At 38.6% G+C, this 17,734-nt stretch overlaps 2 protein-coding genes across 10 annotated transcripts; one reads left to right on the top strand and one right to left on the bottom strand.

The window, feature by feature from the left end:
- Positions 1 to 61: 61 nt before the first annotated feature.
- LOC306863761 (proline-serine-threonine phosphatase-interacting protein 2-like) lies at positions 62 to 12,092 on the top strand. 9 transcript variants are annotated; one of them, XM_079407307.1, is made up of 16 exons: positions 62 to 205; positions 844 to 922; positions 1,650 to 1,724; positions 1,965 to 2,069; positions 4,286 to 4,320; positions 4,402 to 4,508; positions 5,098 to 5,160; positions 6,338 to 6,436; positions 8,466 to 8,511; positions 8,994 to 9,073; positions 9,410 to 9,508; positions 9,583 to 9,679; positions 10,648 to 10,720; positions 10,808 to 10,842; positions 10,938 to 11,008; positions 11,160 to 12,091. In XM_079407307.1, exons 2-15 carry the CDS (start codon positions 912 to 914, stop codon positions 10,991 to 10,993), a joined length of 981 nt encoding a protein of 326 aa, XP_079263433.1. In that variant the 5' UTR covers positions 62 to 205; positions 844 to 911; the 3' UTR covers positions 10,994 to 11,008; positions 11,160 to 12,091. The 9 variants fall into 9 exon arrangements, with proteins under 9 accessions (XP_079263433.1, XP_079263432.1, XP_079263437.1 ...); XM_079407306.1 differs by lacking the exon at positions 1,965 to 2,069 and adding an exon at positions 3,513 to 3,623 and having other exon boundaries at positions 102 to 205; positions 839 to 922; XM_079407303.1 differs by lacking the exon at positions 1,965 to 2,069 and adding an exon at positions 3,513 to 3,623 and having other exon boundaries at positions 108 to 205; positions 822 to 922.
- LOC306864169 (multicilin-like) lies at positions 11,453 to 17,320 on the bottom strand. Its single transcript, XM_079407924.1, has 5 exons — positions 17,176 to 17,320; positions 17,036 to 17,087; positions 16,743 to 16,825; positions 14,632 to 14,742; positions 11,453 to 13,079 (listed from the first exon to the last, which is right to left on the bottom strand). Exons 1-5 carry the CDS (start codon positions 17,212 to 17,214, stop codon positions 12,405 to 12,407), a joined length of 960 nt encoding a protein of 319 aa, XP_079264050.1. The 5' UTR covers positions 17,215 to 17,320; the 3' UTR covers positions 11,453 to 12,404.
- Between the last annotated feature and the right edge of the window lie 414 nt (positions 17,321 to 17,734).

Here is a 17,734-nt window from a genome sequence, read left to right as displayed (position 1 = left end):
AAAGCAACTTTCGCTCTCTGGACAGCCGTGCGCATTTAGGACCCTGAGGCGTATTATTTTTACGCTCGATGTGCGGCAGATCATCACGTCTGTGTGAAATCAGTCACTACTTTATTACAGCCTGATACGGAACTTCAGTCAGTTTCTGAGTGAGCAAACAGCATCCGACGCAATGAGAGAACAACATTTCAAGGATAATTTTTGGGTAAGGTTTTCGTTAATTCTTAGTGAAAAATATAGTGGACATACTGTTTATTAACCAGCTTTCTCTGATTTTAAGTTTAACAAATAAGTTAAACCTTTTATTTTGAGCTCTTCTGTCACATTGAAACAGGGCTGATTTCCCTTAAGGGAAGTGTGGTCAACACATAATGTCGTCCATTAAACAACCCAAATAGTTGATTCTTATCAAATAATATATTGTTAATGAAAAAAACATTCTCATGCTGAATTGTGTCTGCATGTTATTTGACTATTGGCCATGCCAGCCTGAGAAATCTGAGACCTTATTAGGCAAAGCAGGCAATAAGGTGCAATTTTGTTTTGTTTTCTTAGCCTTTATTTTGGGAGATGTTTCATGTTGAACTGTGGCTTTGGGTATGATGCTATGTCTGCCCCTCAGACTTATAAATTACAGAGACTGAGTTCTCATGGGTAATGATAATCAACAGTCTGAGGAATTGGTGATACATGTGGATTCCTGGCATGTGCTTTCAGATTACGAATTAACTGTGTGACTATTGTGAAGTTACTTGATGAAACATTTTCCTATGTGTTTATATATATATATATATATATATATTCTTCAATTGTGATATCAGAACATTGATATCATCAGCACAGCTGGATATGACAGCATCATCCAGCACTTGAACGACGGCAAGAGGACGTGCAAAGAAATCGAGGATTTCATGAAGGCCAGGTGAGAAGTCACAGTCATCACCACCTAGTTTGACACTTTTACCGCAAAGTCTTGATGTTCTCACAGCTATACATTCAGGTAAACCCTCTTTAGTGCTTTCAATGTTACAGTAACTGAAGTCTTTAAAAAAAAGGGGAAAAAATACCTCATGACGAGCATTGTTGCAAAATTTCCTGTTGTTGATGTGAAAATGATTTACGGTTATAATTTTTTCCAATGAGCCACTGTGTTAAATCAAAGAGTTACAGAAACAAAGACTGGAAGTCAACATGAAATTAAAATGGGCCATTTTACTTTCTTAAAGGGATATTTAACCAAAAATTAATCTTCTGTCATTATTACTCGCTCTTAAGTTGTTCCAAACCTGTTTAGTTTTTTCTTCTGTCGAACATAAAGACAGATATTTTGAAGAATGCTGGTAGCCAAACAGTTGCTGGTCCCTGTTGATTTCCATATGAAAGAAGAAAAAAATGCTATAGAAATCAATGGGGACCAGAAACTGTTTGGTTTCCAACATTCCTCTAAATAACGTGTGTGGAATGTGTGTGGAAATATTTCCTCAATATAGAAAGTGTGAAACTAAATCTCAATATTCATGCCTTATCAATTTAGTTTAAAATGTTATTTAATAACAAATACACTTCAGGCAAGCAAACTGACAGATTAACTCAATATGTCATTATGTACAAAACATTGATCTAAAATATAAAAGCACACTTATTTTCAGAGCCACGATTGAAGAAAAATATGCCAAGGAGCTGCTGGGTTTGTCCAAGAAGGTGTGTGGACACAGTGAAATGAAGTAAGTACCGATGTACAATTACAATTATTACAGTTAATATAATGGTTATAGCCTACTTTTACAAAGTGCAATTTCTTGAAAGGATTGTAAAAGTACTTTATTATTTTTTGGGTTCATTAGCGGTAAACCAAACTAAGGACATCAAATTGCGTGGTTCTAGTTGAGAGGTGTCACACTCTCTCTGGAATAGGGAAACGCGGAGGCGAGGAACTTCTTAAACTTAGAATTTTTATTGAACAGAAACTCAGGGATCGCAGGAGACACAGAGGAAGACAATCAGACCGGACACAGAGGCAGGGAAACACAGGGCTTAAGAACACAGGGAAATCAAACGAGGAAGAACAGGTGAGGAGTAATTAAACACAGGGCTGGGGACAAATGAACTAATGATGACAAACGAGGACAGGAACAGGAAAACCAAATATGGGCACGAGTGGAGGGGAAACAAGACACAGGACTGACATTACGCCCCCCTCAGGAAGGCGTGTCCTTGCACCATACACCATCCAACGGGGAGGGGGGGGGCACCCTGGAGGCCTCCAGGGGACAGGAGGAAGGACTGCCATGGCGAGACAGGGGACTCGGGAGGCCATGGCGGGACAGGAGACTCGGGAGGCCATGGCGGATCAGGGGACTCGGGAAACCATGGTGGGACTGGAGACTCGGGAGGCCATGGCTGGACTGGAGACTCGGGAGGCCATGGCAGATCAGGGAACTCGGGAAGCCATGGCGGATCCGGGAACTCCGTGGCCTTGGCCCTTGGCCTGGCCACACAGTCTGTGACCATATGGCCCCCTCCCCAAAATTTTCTTGGGGAAATTCCCCTCTGGGGGCCATTGAGGAGGAGCGGGCTCTGTGGGGCGCTCTGGAGGAGCAGGCACTTGGGAGCGCTCGGACGGCGCGGGCTCTTGGGGGCGCTCGGACGGCACGGGCTCTTGGGGGCGCTCTAGAGGAGCGGAGCTGGACAGAACCAGTGGAGACGCAGGAGAGCTGGACGGGACCAGCGGAGACGCAGGAGAGCTGGACGGGACCAGCGGAGACGCAGGAGAGCACTTGCGAGGAGCCGGCACTGGAGGGCACTTGTGAGGAGCCGGCACTGGAGAGCACTTGCGAGGAGCCGGCACTGGAGGGCACTTGCGAAGAGCCGGCACTGGAGGGCACTTGCGAGGAGCCGGCACTGGAGGGCACTTGTCTTTCTCTGGCAGGCTCGCCATATTCTTGGATGGCGGGCTTGCCATATTTTCGGAGAGTGGGCTTGCCATATTCTCTGCAGGCGGGCTTGCCATCTTCTCGGCAGGCGGGCTTGCCATTCTTTCTGCCGATGAGCTTGGGGGAGCCACGAACGGAGGCATGAATTTTCCGACGATGACGGGCTGGTTCTGGCTCGGGCCCGGACGTCTCCCAGACACCGGTAGATCCCTCCTCTCCAGCTCAATCCTGTGGTGTCTGGGAGGTCCATAGGGTGGTGGTAACAGGCCCTGAGCCGGAACAGGTGGAGGATGGCCGCGTCATGCAGCTCCGTCACTGCGGCGAGCCCGCAGAATTCCCCGGCGTACTCCACGAACGGGAGATCACGCTGGATAAGGGCAAGGAGGTGGGCGGTGAACTCCATCGCCGCGGAGGGGGAAAAAACGGGAAAAACAAAGACTTCTCAAAAAACGGAAAACAAAATGAGGGCGGAGAAGCACCGCTTACAACAATGTGGGTCCGGTCTTCTGTCACACTCTCTCCGGAACAGGGAAGCGTGGAGGCGAGGAACTTCTTAAACTTAGAATTTTTATTGAACAGAAACTCAGGGATCGCAGGAGACACAGAGGAAGACAATCAGACCGGGCACAGAGGCAGGGAAACACAGGGCTTAAGAACACAGGGAAATCAAACGAGGAAGGACAGAAACAGGTGAGGAGTAATTAAACACAGGGCTGGGGACAAATGAACTAATGATGACAAACGAGGACAGGAAAACCAAATATGGGCACGAGAGGAGGGGAAACAAGACACAGGACTGACAAGAGGTCTGCCTTTCATATTTTAAGCAATCAGAAAGAGGAACCTGAGCCAGATCAGAAACTTAGTGACAGTTTTGGGCTGAGCCAGTAAACAATAACCAAACAACCACAATTACCGTGTTTATTATTAGCAAATGTATAGTAAGGCTGTATAACCGCTCACAGCAACTTGAGCAAGCATCTCTTATTATTGGTGTTCTTTATAGAGGTGAAATACTTTGATTTGTTTACCCTGATGGTTCTTGAGTGAATATAAGTTATTGTGTTGTTCTGGTTGGATATTGATCCTCTTCAAAAAGATTGATATTGTTATACTGTATTTTAAAAATTTCAAAGTACAAACCTAAACAGTGTCTGGGTTGGTCACATGTCTGTAGATTGTTTGTGGTTAGTGCCTTTCCTCTTACTATGGGGTGAGAAAAAACAAAAAACAAAAAAAACTTCAACCTACTTCAGTCCTATACCAGTGACTGATGTCAGCAATTTTACAATGGTTTTATTGCACAAAATGGACGTTGGTTACTCATCAACGGTTTCTTTTTCTGTTTTTAGCACCCTGAAACGATCGCTTGACGTTTTCAAATTACGTAAGTAAATACTGTTTGCAATCTTAATGATTGCAGTTTATTGTTCTGTTACCCTACTTTATGTTTAAAATGTGTTTTTAGAAACAGAAAATGTCAGTTTGTCCCATCTGCATTTGGCCCAAAACATGAGGGAGGAAGCAAAGAAATTAGAAGACTTCAGAGAGAAACAGAAAGAGGCCCGGAAGAAGGTAAGGTGTACAAACAGCATTTAATAATTCATTATTTACTGATCAGATCTGAAGTGTGTCTTTCTTCATTACCACTGTCCCCAAATGGAAAGCATTTTCAGACTTTTCATACCTGGAGATAGTTATCATTCCCATTCATCTCATTGGTAGTTGCTCAGCTGATGCAGGACCTCTTGGAAGTATGTGATTTGAAATCTCCCATCTTTGCTCATGGGTGTTCAGTTCTGGACGCAGTTGCGTATTTTCCCAATAATCTGAGGCGTAAATGCGACCAATTGCAAGGAAATGACAACACTGATTGGTGGCTGATCACAAAATCGCGTACTGTCTCAAACACTGCACTATTTTGACTATCCTAAGCTGTGACGTCAAAAGTAACTGAAAGGGAAGAATATTTTCAAAAAGCCTCATAGGAAATCTGCACTGGTAAATCATCTACTGTAGTAGAATTAAATATTAGCAATATATTCAGTAGGGGTTTTTTGGGGGGGTTAAAGTGTTTTAACATGGGAAAAGTGACACTTCATTTTCTACAGTACACAACGATGTTAAATTGAAGATATGAATTAAAAAGTTGTGCTTGTTTCAGGTAGAACAGCATATGGATGCTCTTCAAAAGCAGAAGGCCGCACAATATAAGAAAGCGGCTGAGGTAAATATGAAAGAGAGAGCAAAGTGTTCACAGTTTGTATGTTGTTGTCAGTGCTTTTGCTATAGTAGGTGGTTTAGCTGCCCACTTTTCTATGGTACCTTATTTCCTTTATGGGAAGTATATGTTCTGATTTAGTGGCAGGAGGGAAGTGAATAAGTGCACCTGATTTTAGCTGCACAAAATGGGAAGTGATCTGTACTGAATGGCTTTTGTTCATTTAAAAGACAGCTTCTCATTCAAAACTAAATGAAGCATTCTTGAAAGTGGTGAATTCAGGCTGGTAAATAAACTGTTTCCCTTAAATGTATTAGTCGTGACGTATTGTCAAGTATGGTGACCCATACTCGAAATTGGTGCTCTGCGTTTAACCCATCCAAGTGCACACACACAGCAGTGAGTAGTGAACAAATGCACACACACACACACACACACACACACACCGTGAACACACACCCGGAGCAGTGGGCAGCCATGCTGCGGCGCCCGGGGAGCAGTTGGGGGTTAGGTGCCTTGCTCAAGGGCACCTCAGTCGTGGTATTGAGGGTGGAGAGAGCGCTGTACATTCTCCACCCTCAATACCACGACTGAGGTGCCCTTGAGCAAGGCACCGAACCCCCAATTGCTCATCAAGGTGTCCCATGATGCATCAGTATTTACTAGTTAAGAACTGAAACTTTGTAGAACCACGTGTGATGTTGCATACAACGCTTTCATAGAAATAACCATTTATTTGACATAATTGTGTTTTTTTAATAATATTATATTTTTCCATATTTAGAATAATAGTAAAGTCATCAAAATGGTGAAATCGTACAAACTGAAGTTGTGACCAAAATGTTTTTTATGGAGTTGGACGCTTGGTTGCTTTTTCCTTACTATCTGCTCATCAATTTAAGAAAGAGATTAATACCTATGAATGAATTATAATTGTCTGCATTTATGTGTCTTATATTTTTCTGCCCTAATCTCAAGATCACAGTGTTTCTGATATCATGAGAAATGTTCAGTGAAATGTGTGCACTTTTAGTTTGTAGTGTAGAACTGTGGTAGTGTGATTATTTACAGTATAATAAAGATGGCATATGATAGCTCACAAAGAATATAGATTATAGTTAGTAATTTAGACATAAGCTGTATTGGTCACACTTTAAGTGCCAGTGGGTGTTTTATTTTTAAGGCAAAGAAGACTTATGAGCAAAAGTGTCGAGATAAAGAGGAAGCAGAACAGAACATGAACAGAAACGCCACCACTAGCAGTTCTAAGCAGCAAGAAAAGGTACGTGAGAAAAACTGTGATATATGTCCTATATGACAACTGCAAGAATCTTACTTTCACTTACATTTTAGTGCATTTATAAAAGCCTCTTTCTTTCATGCATTTGGCTTTTATCTGCTCTTTTTACAGTGCTAGCAAGGGTATCTCTGTATTGATGTTCTTCTGGTATCTCTGTATTGATGTTCTTCTGGTATCTCTGTATTGATATTCCAAAAGTTGAACTGTTAAATATTAAACTTCTGTGAGAGATTCAGACTAAAGCAGTTAACATGCAGACATTTCGTACGTTTCAAACTTTTTACGAGTTTTAAGATTACATAAAAAAAAATTCCCAATCACATAGATGGATAAAATGTCAGTCCACGAATAGTACTGCCTGACACAACATGTATTTGTAACATTTAACATGTACTTATCCATGGACTACCACAGTTTTTTCACTTGGAGACATTAAACACTCTTGTAAGGAATAGTTCACAAGAAAATGAAAATTCTGTCATCATTTTATGCACCCTCAAGCTGTTCCAAACCTGTATGAGTTTCTTTCTTCTGTTAAGCACAAAAGAAGATATTCTGAAGAATGTTGGTCACCAAGCAGTTTCCAATAACCATTGACTTCCAAAGTATGGAGAAAAAAAAGATACTATGGAAGTCAGTGGCTACTGTCAACTATTTGGTTACCAACATTCTTCAAAATATCTCCTTTTGTCTTGAGCAGATGGAAGAAACTCATACAGAGGGTGAGTAAATGAAAGAGTTTTTTAGTGAACCATCCCTTTAAGACATTGCTTTGTGTATGTGTGTGTGAGAAAGAGATTAAGCATGTGTCAAATACCTGAGTTTGTGCTCAGTAGTGTTCTACTAATCTGTGTTCAACTACTTCAACAAATAAATGGTGCCAACACCTTGCTGCTAGGAAATGTTGACCTTTTTTTAGTATGGAAATTAATTGCTAAATTTGCAGGTCAGTGCTGACAAGATCTGTATGTTCAAGTGTGTGTGGGCGAGTGTGAACACAGGAAAAAGAAACAGTGACTGCTTTTGGTAGATAATAAAAAGTGATTTGACTTTTGATAATTTGTTATGTTGTAGCCAGAACTTTCATGTAGAATGGTGATTAAACAAAACAAAGCACAGATTCCAGCCAAACAGAATCAAGCATTCTAGAATGATATTGGAGAATCAAAATGTAACTGACAGTTATGACATCATTGTGATATTTGCATATGAATTCTGATTCGTATTCCTTTCTTGCATCAGTTTCACCATTTTATGTCATGAGTACAAACAAAATGACCGATGGGATAGTAAAATTCTGTCATTATTCACTCATCTTCAAGTTGTTCCAAACTATGGAAGTCAACAATTTGGTTACCAACATTCTTCAAAATATCTTCTTTTGTGTTCAGCAGAAGAAAGAAACTGTTGGAACAACTTTAGGGTGAGTAAATTATGACACAATTTGCAATCTTCAGTGAACAATATAATGCTTACCTAAAACTGTAACACTATTCTTTCGCTGCCTTGCATGCACTCGTATGTCCTTCAGGCAATTCAGATCTAGTTCTGTTTTGTTTGTTAGACATTATAGAAAATACTGTTTAGAACACTTCCTTTTATAAATGGAGCAGAGATTTTAATTCAGGCCTAAATTCCATAGAGCTGTATGAGAGGAGGTAAATGAGTTAGTACAGCAAAGCAGGATGCAAAACATACCATGAAGGCCACGAATGGGTACAGATGACTGCCGGGGGATGACTGTACAGCGCTGTGAATCACTGTAAAACATGGCAGCAGTGCTGGAAGTATTTGTAATCCCCTGAGGACAAGACTCTGGAGCTGTTGAAAGGCTATAAAACTTTTGTAGAGAGTCAACTATCAGTCTTCATCTCTTTAGAGACAGTTTTTAGAGAACAGCTAAAAAAGAGAGAAGAGCCATTTAGCTGTTTGTATTATGTGCTGGTAAGATATGAATGACCGTACAAAGACATTCTGTTGTATAAATAATATCACTCTCTTATGCTTCAAGCTGTATGCCAAAACACAGCAAGCCAAGCAGACGGCAGAGGAAGCCGGTAAGAACATCAGCAAATGCACTAGTAATATACTCACTTATAATAATATACTTTAGCCAAGGCTATATATTCAATATTTGAGAGGATTCTGTTGGAACGTCGGTGAAAAGAATATCAAAATGATCTAATCGTTTGCCAATGAGATAAATTTTTTCCCCCAAAAAAATATTTCCTCAAAAGTAAAATAAAAAACAATTAAATAAGAATTTTTTTTTTTTTTAAAGTTTATATGCCCATGTATTGTGTATATAAATGCATATTATTAAGTATCTTTTGCTAAAATAGTGTAAAAAAACATTGTTTTGTTAAAATTATGGTGAAGCTGATTGAAAAAAAAGAAAGATATTATTTAAATATCATCAAAAGATTGACAAATATTGCGATGTGACTATTTAGCTGTATTGCCCAGCCATAAAAACAACACAACTCTTCTATTTCAATTTCTAATTTTAATGTTCTTTGTTTGTTTGATTCCATAATAGACAGGATATATAGTCAGAATGTGTCCTTGTTGGGGAAGATGAGAGAGGAGTGGCTGAACGAACATGTCAAAGCCTGTGAGGTGAGCTCTGCGCCCCAGCCTGCATCACACACCCCAACACCGATGATCGCTTTTTACAACAGATCGTTGACAAGTCAACATGCTCATGTCAGGTCATGTAAAGCCTGCATACCTCTTGAAAATGGATTGTAAATGGCATTTGACTGTAAAACCATTAAAGGTCAAACAAATCTATTGAATTACACATAAAATGCCTAAATTAAAACATGCTTCAACAAGTTGCTTTATATTTGGTGATTATTGACTGGCTGGTGTACTGAATGAGGAAAAACATATTATATGGCTGTTATGATATTGTGATTTTTCTACTTTGACATCTTGTGCATGTTACCATAGTTTTTTGAGAAACAGGAAGTGGAGAGGATCAGCACCCTGAGAAACGCTGTGTGGACCCATCTCAACCATCTCTCCCAGCAGTGTGTCACCAGCGATGAGGTAACCTGACTGTTTGGCATCAGGTAGGACCCACATATGGAACTCGCCTCACCGTGTGTATCTGTGTTATGCAGCTCTATGAGGAAGCGAGGAAGTCACTGGAGCAATGTAACATTCAAGAAGACATCGAGCATTTTATCAACCTCAGAAGAACCGGAGACAAACCACCAGGTACTCTCTCAGCAGCAGGGTTTCACAACCACACATTAAAGTGTGGTCAAGTTCACAGCCGACATGCAGCTAATTTTGTATGAGGGTGAGAGATTTCCCAGCGCAGATTTCCCATCTAATTAGTCACATGAACCAACAGTGTTGACCAGCAGAAAGTTACTTGGTTTGAAAGTGACTTTTTGTGAGCTGTGCTTCATACATTGCAATACTACTGAGAATGGATCTTTACTGTGCAAAATGTTGCAAAGTTCACACATTTACTGTTTATTTTGTTATGTGAGCTTCTTAGCTCTACTTTGAATAGAAATTAAAATTCAGTTTATTTACTCACCCTCATAATGAAAAAGGTTGCTGTTGATTTTTTTTCTTAAACGAAAAAAAAGCATCATAAAAGCACCATAAAATTAGTCTATAAAAATGATTCCATGTTCCAAATTAATGCATTGTGTTGGATTACAAGACATTGATATCAAACCCAGACCAGTCTAAACTAAAATATGCTCATGCACAAATGGGATTTGAGGTGGTGGGGATAAAATAAAGCTAAAAAAAGCTATCATATATCTTCTGAGGGGTCATATGCTTTACTTATGCAGTGTTATTTTAGCATCGAGGTACTTAAGTAGTTTTTTTATGTTTGCATAGTTTTTTTTTTTTACTACATAAAGATAAACTAAATTAAAATTAAATAGCCTTGGCATCTAGCTGAAATAAAATGTTTTTGCATTTTATTTTATTTCAGATAAAAGTTTTATTTTAAATAACCATTTTTTTATGGTTTTAATTTTAGTTTCATTTTTACTTTTAGTTAACTATAATAACCCTGCCTTTATCTCCCTATCAGAGTTTGATGGTCTGTTGTGAAGAAAAGAACGCGAGCGTGAACTTTCTATTTTGAGTTCCACTCAAATATGAGTTTGATGACATTTGATGTTTGGTCGAAGTTTATTAACCTGATCTTTTCTCAGCATCTGTTCCATATGAGAACTTCTACAATAATCAGAGATCAGCTCTCACTCGTTCACTTCCCACAGCTGGCAGGTGAGCTACTCCTCACAGATGGTAAATTTACCATTCAACGATTAGTTACGTCTAATCTTACTTACGTCCCGCTGTGTTTTATTTCAGGAGAGCAGCAGCACCTCCACCACCAACTGCAGAAAGTATGAAAATATTATATGCATATAGCAATGTGTTTATACGTTCTTTTCTGTATGTTTATTCAATTCCCATGTCTTCTTGCTTCTTTCATTCTCAGATGATCCTTTATACTCAACCGTAGCAGAACCAGGATACAGCCTAATACGATACTAATAAGATCATGACTCGGTAAGAATTCTAGTAGGAATGCAACCTTGACGTACAATTTACAAACAGTATAATATTAATGCTGGACCAAGTATTATAGTTAATGATGTTGTTTATGAATCCCTGGAATGCTCCCTTGAGGTGTTTAAGTTGTTCATTTTTTCTTTTTCAGTCTTTGCAAGCCCTTCTGCTGCTCAATGGGAAAACTGTAAAGGCATTTGTTACATTTTTCATCAAGGGTTGAAAAGCACATTGGTTACCTTTTAATGCTTTTGCCAGCTTCCTTATACCATGTGGTGAGAATATATTGTAGCCTGGCATGAAGTGTTTCCCTGTCTCTGTATAAAAACATTGTTAACTTGCTAACCTAAAATCCACCCATGCAAACACAGTGAGCTTTGACACTATTACATAGTCATAAAAAGTTGTGAAGTTCTCACTACACTGGAAACATCAACAAACATTGTATAAATATTTGTATTTTATTTGCAGTGTGTTTGAACAGCCTTATTGGGCTCAGCCAATGGTTTAGAGGCGGGGCTACCTGTTTGGCCAACCAATGGAAAACAGGAAAGGACCAGTTCTTTTGTCATTATTTTTAAAATTCAGTTTGGTGTAGGTAGTGGTTCAGAAATTACACACTTTGCTTTAAAATCAGCGTTTTATAAAATATAATTTATTTCTAGTGTAAAATTCTACACTGTTAATACAGAGTCCTGCATCACTGGATATATTGCTTCAATAAATGTACTGTATATACGATTTGATCTCCTTGTCCTGTGAAGAACATTGTGGTATACCAGCTTTATTTCTCTGTTGACAAGTGTCTGTTTGAGTCGTGAATAGAAAACTGTTTCCAAGATGACTGCAGATTCTGAAGTGTGCAACCAGTCGACATTGTTTCCTCACAAGGTCACAGGAGCAGTCACATTTGAAACCTTTCAGTGAAAAGTTCTTAAAAGAACCATTTTGTCTCGGTGAGAAGAACTTTCTAAATCTAAAGAACCTTTTACCATTATGAAGAACCTTTTGTGCACTGGAATGTTCCATGGATGTTAAAGGTTCTTCATGGAACCATTGATTCCAATAAAGAACTTTTAGTTTTAAGGGAGTTTAAAGGTTGACCAATGGTGGGAATTCTAAAGCAGACTTGCTCAAATAAGGACTTTTGTTGGTCTAAACCAGGGGTGTCAAACTCAGCCCTGCAGAGTTTAGTTCCAACCCTGCTCCAACACACAAACCATGTAGTTTTCAATTGAGCCTGAAGGACTTGATTAGCTGGATCAGGTGTGTTTAATTAGGGTTGGAGCTAAACACTGCAGGGCTGTGGCCCTCCAGGAATTGAGTTTGACACCCCTGGTCTAAACTGAACAATGTTCTTTTGATCTACATGGAATACTGTTGATTTTTCACAAATTCAACTCATTGAATCATAAAGCTGTTCAGTGTGCTCATTAGGAACCCAAAGGAACCTACAAGATCCACTTGGTGTGTGAGAGGTGAAAGCCTTTCCATGTGGGAAAACCTTGGTCTTTACTGTACTGTGGTCCCTGATTGCGGTCTTAAAGCACACTTTTCCATCATCTCCACTCATGTTAAGATCAGATATGGCAGATGGGGTTTGTGTAACCACTCGAAGCCCATGGAAAGCCCCATATATGTTCACCCTTTGTGCGATCAACCCTCCAGAGGACATGTCAAGGATTTGATACTGGGTCAGGCCTGAATCTTCACTTAGTTGCTGAGGAGCCTGTTCATCCTGGTCCAGCTGGGCCTTCAGATACTCCAAGTCTACTTGTACAAGTTCATTTTCAAGCCTGGGCTGCTTGGAACTGGGCGGAAAGTTCAAGCTGGTGTCCTCAGCATCTTCACAGAGAAGGTCATTCCAGCTGGACCACAGCTGCCGCTTGACCCCTGATGTTGGACTTTGTTTGTCAATGGTGCTGGAGTTAGTTAAATCTGTGGATGATGGATCTGATGGCTCTTCCTGTGTCAGCAGAGAGATCCAGGAGTGTTCAGAAGAATGCTCCTCTGTTGGCCTCACAGGAGTGCAGTGTGATACTGAGTCTCTCTGGAACGATGTTGTCAGAGCCTAGTAGACAGGAAGTGGAATTGACAAACGGTCATTCGAGGATATGACACTGAAAATGTGGAGATGTTGCTGCCCTCTGGCTGCTGAATTTTCACAGATATATGTGTTATGTAATATCACAGTTTTTGAAACAGATGACTTCTGAATAGTAAATTCAGTATTTATGTCACAATTATAATATCAAAGACATAGTAACCTTTTAATGCGAAACCTGCAAATAATTCCCATTTCATCTATAAACTGTTCAATATATACAAATATAAAAATAATATATTTAATGAAACGAAATATGTTAAGAAATGCTGTTCAAAATGCATTTTACTTGAAACAGGATATTCAGTGAAAAAAAATAGTTGGGAATCGATTGAATGGTGAAAGTGGGTACATACTGTAACGGGGCAAACCTTTTTTCATTGGAATAACATGCACAGGTGAAGCATGCACACGAATGTGTAGTAAGAAGGTAAATAACTTGAATTTTTTAATTCAATTTTGATTTTATGCTGAATTTATGTTGTGATTACAAGGCCTAGAATTTTTTTCATAATCATTGCAATCTATGGAAGCCTTTTTCTGTGATTAATTTTTTATTTCTTTTAAAAAGGTAATTGCGACTTTTTATCTCACAGTTGACTTTATTTTAACAATCCTGAGTTTATGTCTCGCAATTCTGACTTTTTCTCAGATATAAACTCTGAAAAAAAAAACAATTCTGAGAAAGTCAGAAAGGTGAGTTGTGAGAAATAAATTTAGAATTGCAGGAAATAAACGTGCAATTATGAGAATTCAGAAATGTGAGGGGGAAAAAGTCACAATTACCTCTTTTATTTTTTATTCATGGCAGAAACAATAAGTCACAACTTCAAGATGTAAATTCAGAGTTGTGAGAATTTTTTTTTATCTTGCAGTACTTGTTTCTCCTCAGAATTAAAAGTTTATATCTGAGAAAAGTCAGAAGTGTGAAATATAAACTCAGAGTTTTTTCTCAGATAAATTTTGCATGCAAGATATAAACCCAAATTCAGACTTTTTCGCTGAATCTTGCAATACTGACTTTTTTTAAATCAGAATTGTGAGATATAAACTCAGAATTGCAAGGAAAAAGTCCCAATTGTGAGTGAAAGTCACAATTAGCTTTTTGTATTTTTTATTAATGGCTGAAACAAACAAAAAAAGGTTGCAAGTGCAAAATGTAAATAGCTCTCAATACTACTGTTTTCCCCAGAATTACGAGTTTATATCTGAGAAAAAAAGTCAGAAGTATGAGATATAAACTCAGTCCAGAGTTTATTTCTTGCACTTCTGACTTTTCTCTCAGATAAAAATGTGCAATTATGAGAAAAAAGTCAGTATTGTGAGATATAAACTAAGACTTCTTTGCTGAATCTCACTGACTTCTCAATTGCTAGTTTATATCTGAGAAAAATGTCACAATTACAGGACGTAAACTCAGAATTGCAATAAAAAAGTCAGAATTGTGAGACAAAAAACACTGTAATTATAAATAATCCTGATGTATTGTCTTGATTATTTTCTTGAAAATTTGCTTTACATCTAGTATTGTGGCATAATGTTCAGTCTGTTTAGCCAGATTTCTCAGCTGGGCATTTGTCTCCTTCAGGGCAGATATTTCCTCTTGCTTTCTCCTGAGTGTGGCATGAAGCTGCAGAGAGAGAGACACACATGATTATTACTCACTAACACAGTTAGTGAAGTATGTGAGCACTGGCATGGAGACATGAGATAATGCAATGCATGATGATTTAGTCAAACAAGTGCCCTCAAAACAGAATGAGCTCATTCAGTTTGCATACTTGAACAAGTGAAGAGTCATTATCACGCTTATGCATTTCCATAAGAAACCATTTATCAGATGACATGCAGCAGAATCTGAATAGCTTGCTCAGTTATTTGAATGACAAATATAAGGATGCACTGATAAACTGTGGTCTGACACTTGCTAACTTAGGCAAGATAATCATTTCTGAGTCACTAAGCAATATAACTAACAAAAAAAAAGAGAAGTGGTCGACAATTATGTCACGTAGGACATTTTTATGTAGAAATCAGCAGCTGCAGTGGGTGAATATTTTTCCAGTTCTCTAAAATGTGTTTAACTTGTTTAATCCCGCAGGTTACATCTGTGAATGAGACCTGGATTTTGTTCGTTTAAAGCTATTTAATTCCAGTTTGAAAAATTGTCTTCGTTACATTGACAAAGTCAAATGTAAAAGAAATGTACATTTATTCATTTCTTTTCTACAAACAATTGGCTTTTAAAATAGATTATGTAACTTTAGTGTTTGCAGTTTTGTAAATTTATTTGACAAAAATCATTTTAGTTGAGAAAGTGAGCGTGTTCTATTATTTTCTGACCATGGTGAAGAATAAACCACACTTTGACTAACTTATAAGCTTTTTTAGAGAAGTCAAGCAGTTTCGGTTTCAAATTGGCCAATCCAAGGAGTACAATTCATGTAGTCACTTATCTGAGGATGATGGGAATAAATGACCCCTTATGGGGTATTTTGGCTGATTCTTGGGCTAGGGGCAATTTTGACTTCAAAAAAGGAAACATTAAAGGGGTCATGACATGAGAAACCAAATTCCCCTTAGGTCTATGTTTGCTTAATATGACCTGCAAGTTTCATATCTTAAAATATCCTCATCATCAATTAAAAAGCATTTATGTAATACGCCTCAGAAAACAGCTCGTTTGGATCCAAGGTGCTAGGGTTTGCACAAACACCGCCTCCAGAGTAAGACATCGACGAACAGTCTTCTTCTCACCATTGGCCCAGCCCGCTGGCTCAATCATGCTGAATGAGTGTTGTGTCTTGTCAAAAGCAAATAGAAATTACAATCACTGCTGCTATCTCGTCTACACTGGATACGGTATAGTATACAGATGCGTGTTCACTTTGACACAGTCCATGCGCTTGAGTCAGTCGTCAGGACAAATGCAGTGAAACAATGTTCGCTTTGATGCGTTTGGTTCAAACGGCTCGTTTGCGTTTTTCTACAGATATCATAAGGATCGCAGTGTAAGTAACAAGTGGATAGTTTATTTTAATGGCATCCCAGATCATGTCTAAGGATTGTTCGGAGCATTTTGTTTTGTGAACAAGGCACAGCGTCATGGAGAGTTCACAAAGAGACAATTGTTGAAAGAAGAAGCGGTACTAGATCAGACTCCTGCTGCATCACAAACCATAAGGAAATGATTTCATAATACTCTGTCTGGAAATGACTGTTTTACTTGGATCATGTTGTCAAAACTCTCACACAATAGTAGGGGAGGGCTTGGGGTTCATACTCTTTCCTTTGCAATGACGTTAGCCAATCATAACACTGGCCAATTACTGACCCGCCCCTTAAAGACTTTTCTGAGAGAAGTTTTTGTTTTATTTTGTGCAAAAAACATTATTAAAAGTAAACCTGAAGGAACATTTTATAATAATAATAATAACAAACTTTAAATCTATGTTCATCTACATTTATCACATATATTGGAATAAAGAGTGTATCTTAACCTTCAGTCTAACGTTTTTGGTCAAAAGGTTGGATAAACCTCTGAAACTTGGCCCAACAAGTCATCTCACTCAATTAACTTTGAATTAGTCAAATTAAAACAGAAATAAAGTGCTTCTGGATTAAACCCACCTGTCTATTCAGCTCTAGAGAGAGATCCAGATCTGTGTGGTCTTCATGTGTCTTTAACTGTGTATCAGTGGACTGACACTCATCTGTGGATAAGATACAAAATAAAAATTACACTGATTTCAGAATAAGAATAATGTTTTTATATACAATTTACAATCAAAAATAAATGAATAAATAATAATTTATAACCTAATAGACTAATACAACAATAATAAAACGTATTACAATGATAACGTCACACCGTTTTCAAATTGTGTATCTTAATCTACATGTTCATTTCCATCACATCTCACCTGTGGCCAAGTCCAGCAGATCTTCAGGAGAGGATAGCGCTGCATGGTCCTGCTGATAGAATGCAATTGTTTAATGTTATTAAATGACCCTCATGCAAATTCCTATAACTTTTTCATTCATTGTACTGTAACAGCACTACCGAGAGATAAGGCAGCTGAGGGTAGTAGTAGGTCTGCATGGTGGAGTGATGCTCGGTGTTGATGTGACCGTTGTTGTCAGGTGCGTCACGTGTGTAGCGACGCGTGCCTCGAGTCCGCGCGCTTCAGAGCGCCCGTTCATTCAGCGCCAAACGAAGCTCCGCCCACTTCACACTGAATCCTTGAGTAATCAACTATGCGTTCTTACAGCTTTTCGTAGTACAATTTCAGAAGAGAATAAAGTTTTAGGATGTGCATTTCTTTAAATATTCCTGTCTGCAACATTATCAACAGTTTCCATCTGGCCTTTTTAGTTATCTGACTTCATTACCTCTATTCTATTCTATTCTATTCTGTATACAGCCAAACACCACTTGTGTGATAAGAACAGTTTTGTATGTTTTTTCTTCAAAATTATGATTTGAGGACCACAGTTATTTTGTTGCTATACTATTATAGTAGCCTATTTATTAAAATGTTCAGTTAGCTTTTTGTTAAAGCAATTTACATTTTAATTCAATTCTCATTTTGTTTAAAGTCTATTAAATTTGTTACCAGCTT

The sequence above is a fragment of the Barbus barbus genome (genome assembly GCF_936440315.1).
Source record: "Barbus barbus genome assembly, chromosome: 45".
Taxonomy (NCBI): Eukaryota; Metazoa; Chordata; class Actinopteri; order Cypriniformes; family Cyprinidae; genus Barbus; species Barbus barbus.
Note: the sequence above shows the minus strand (reverse complement) of the source record. Positions and strands in the feature narration are given on the sequence as shown.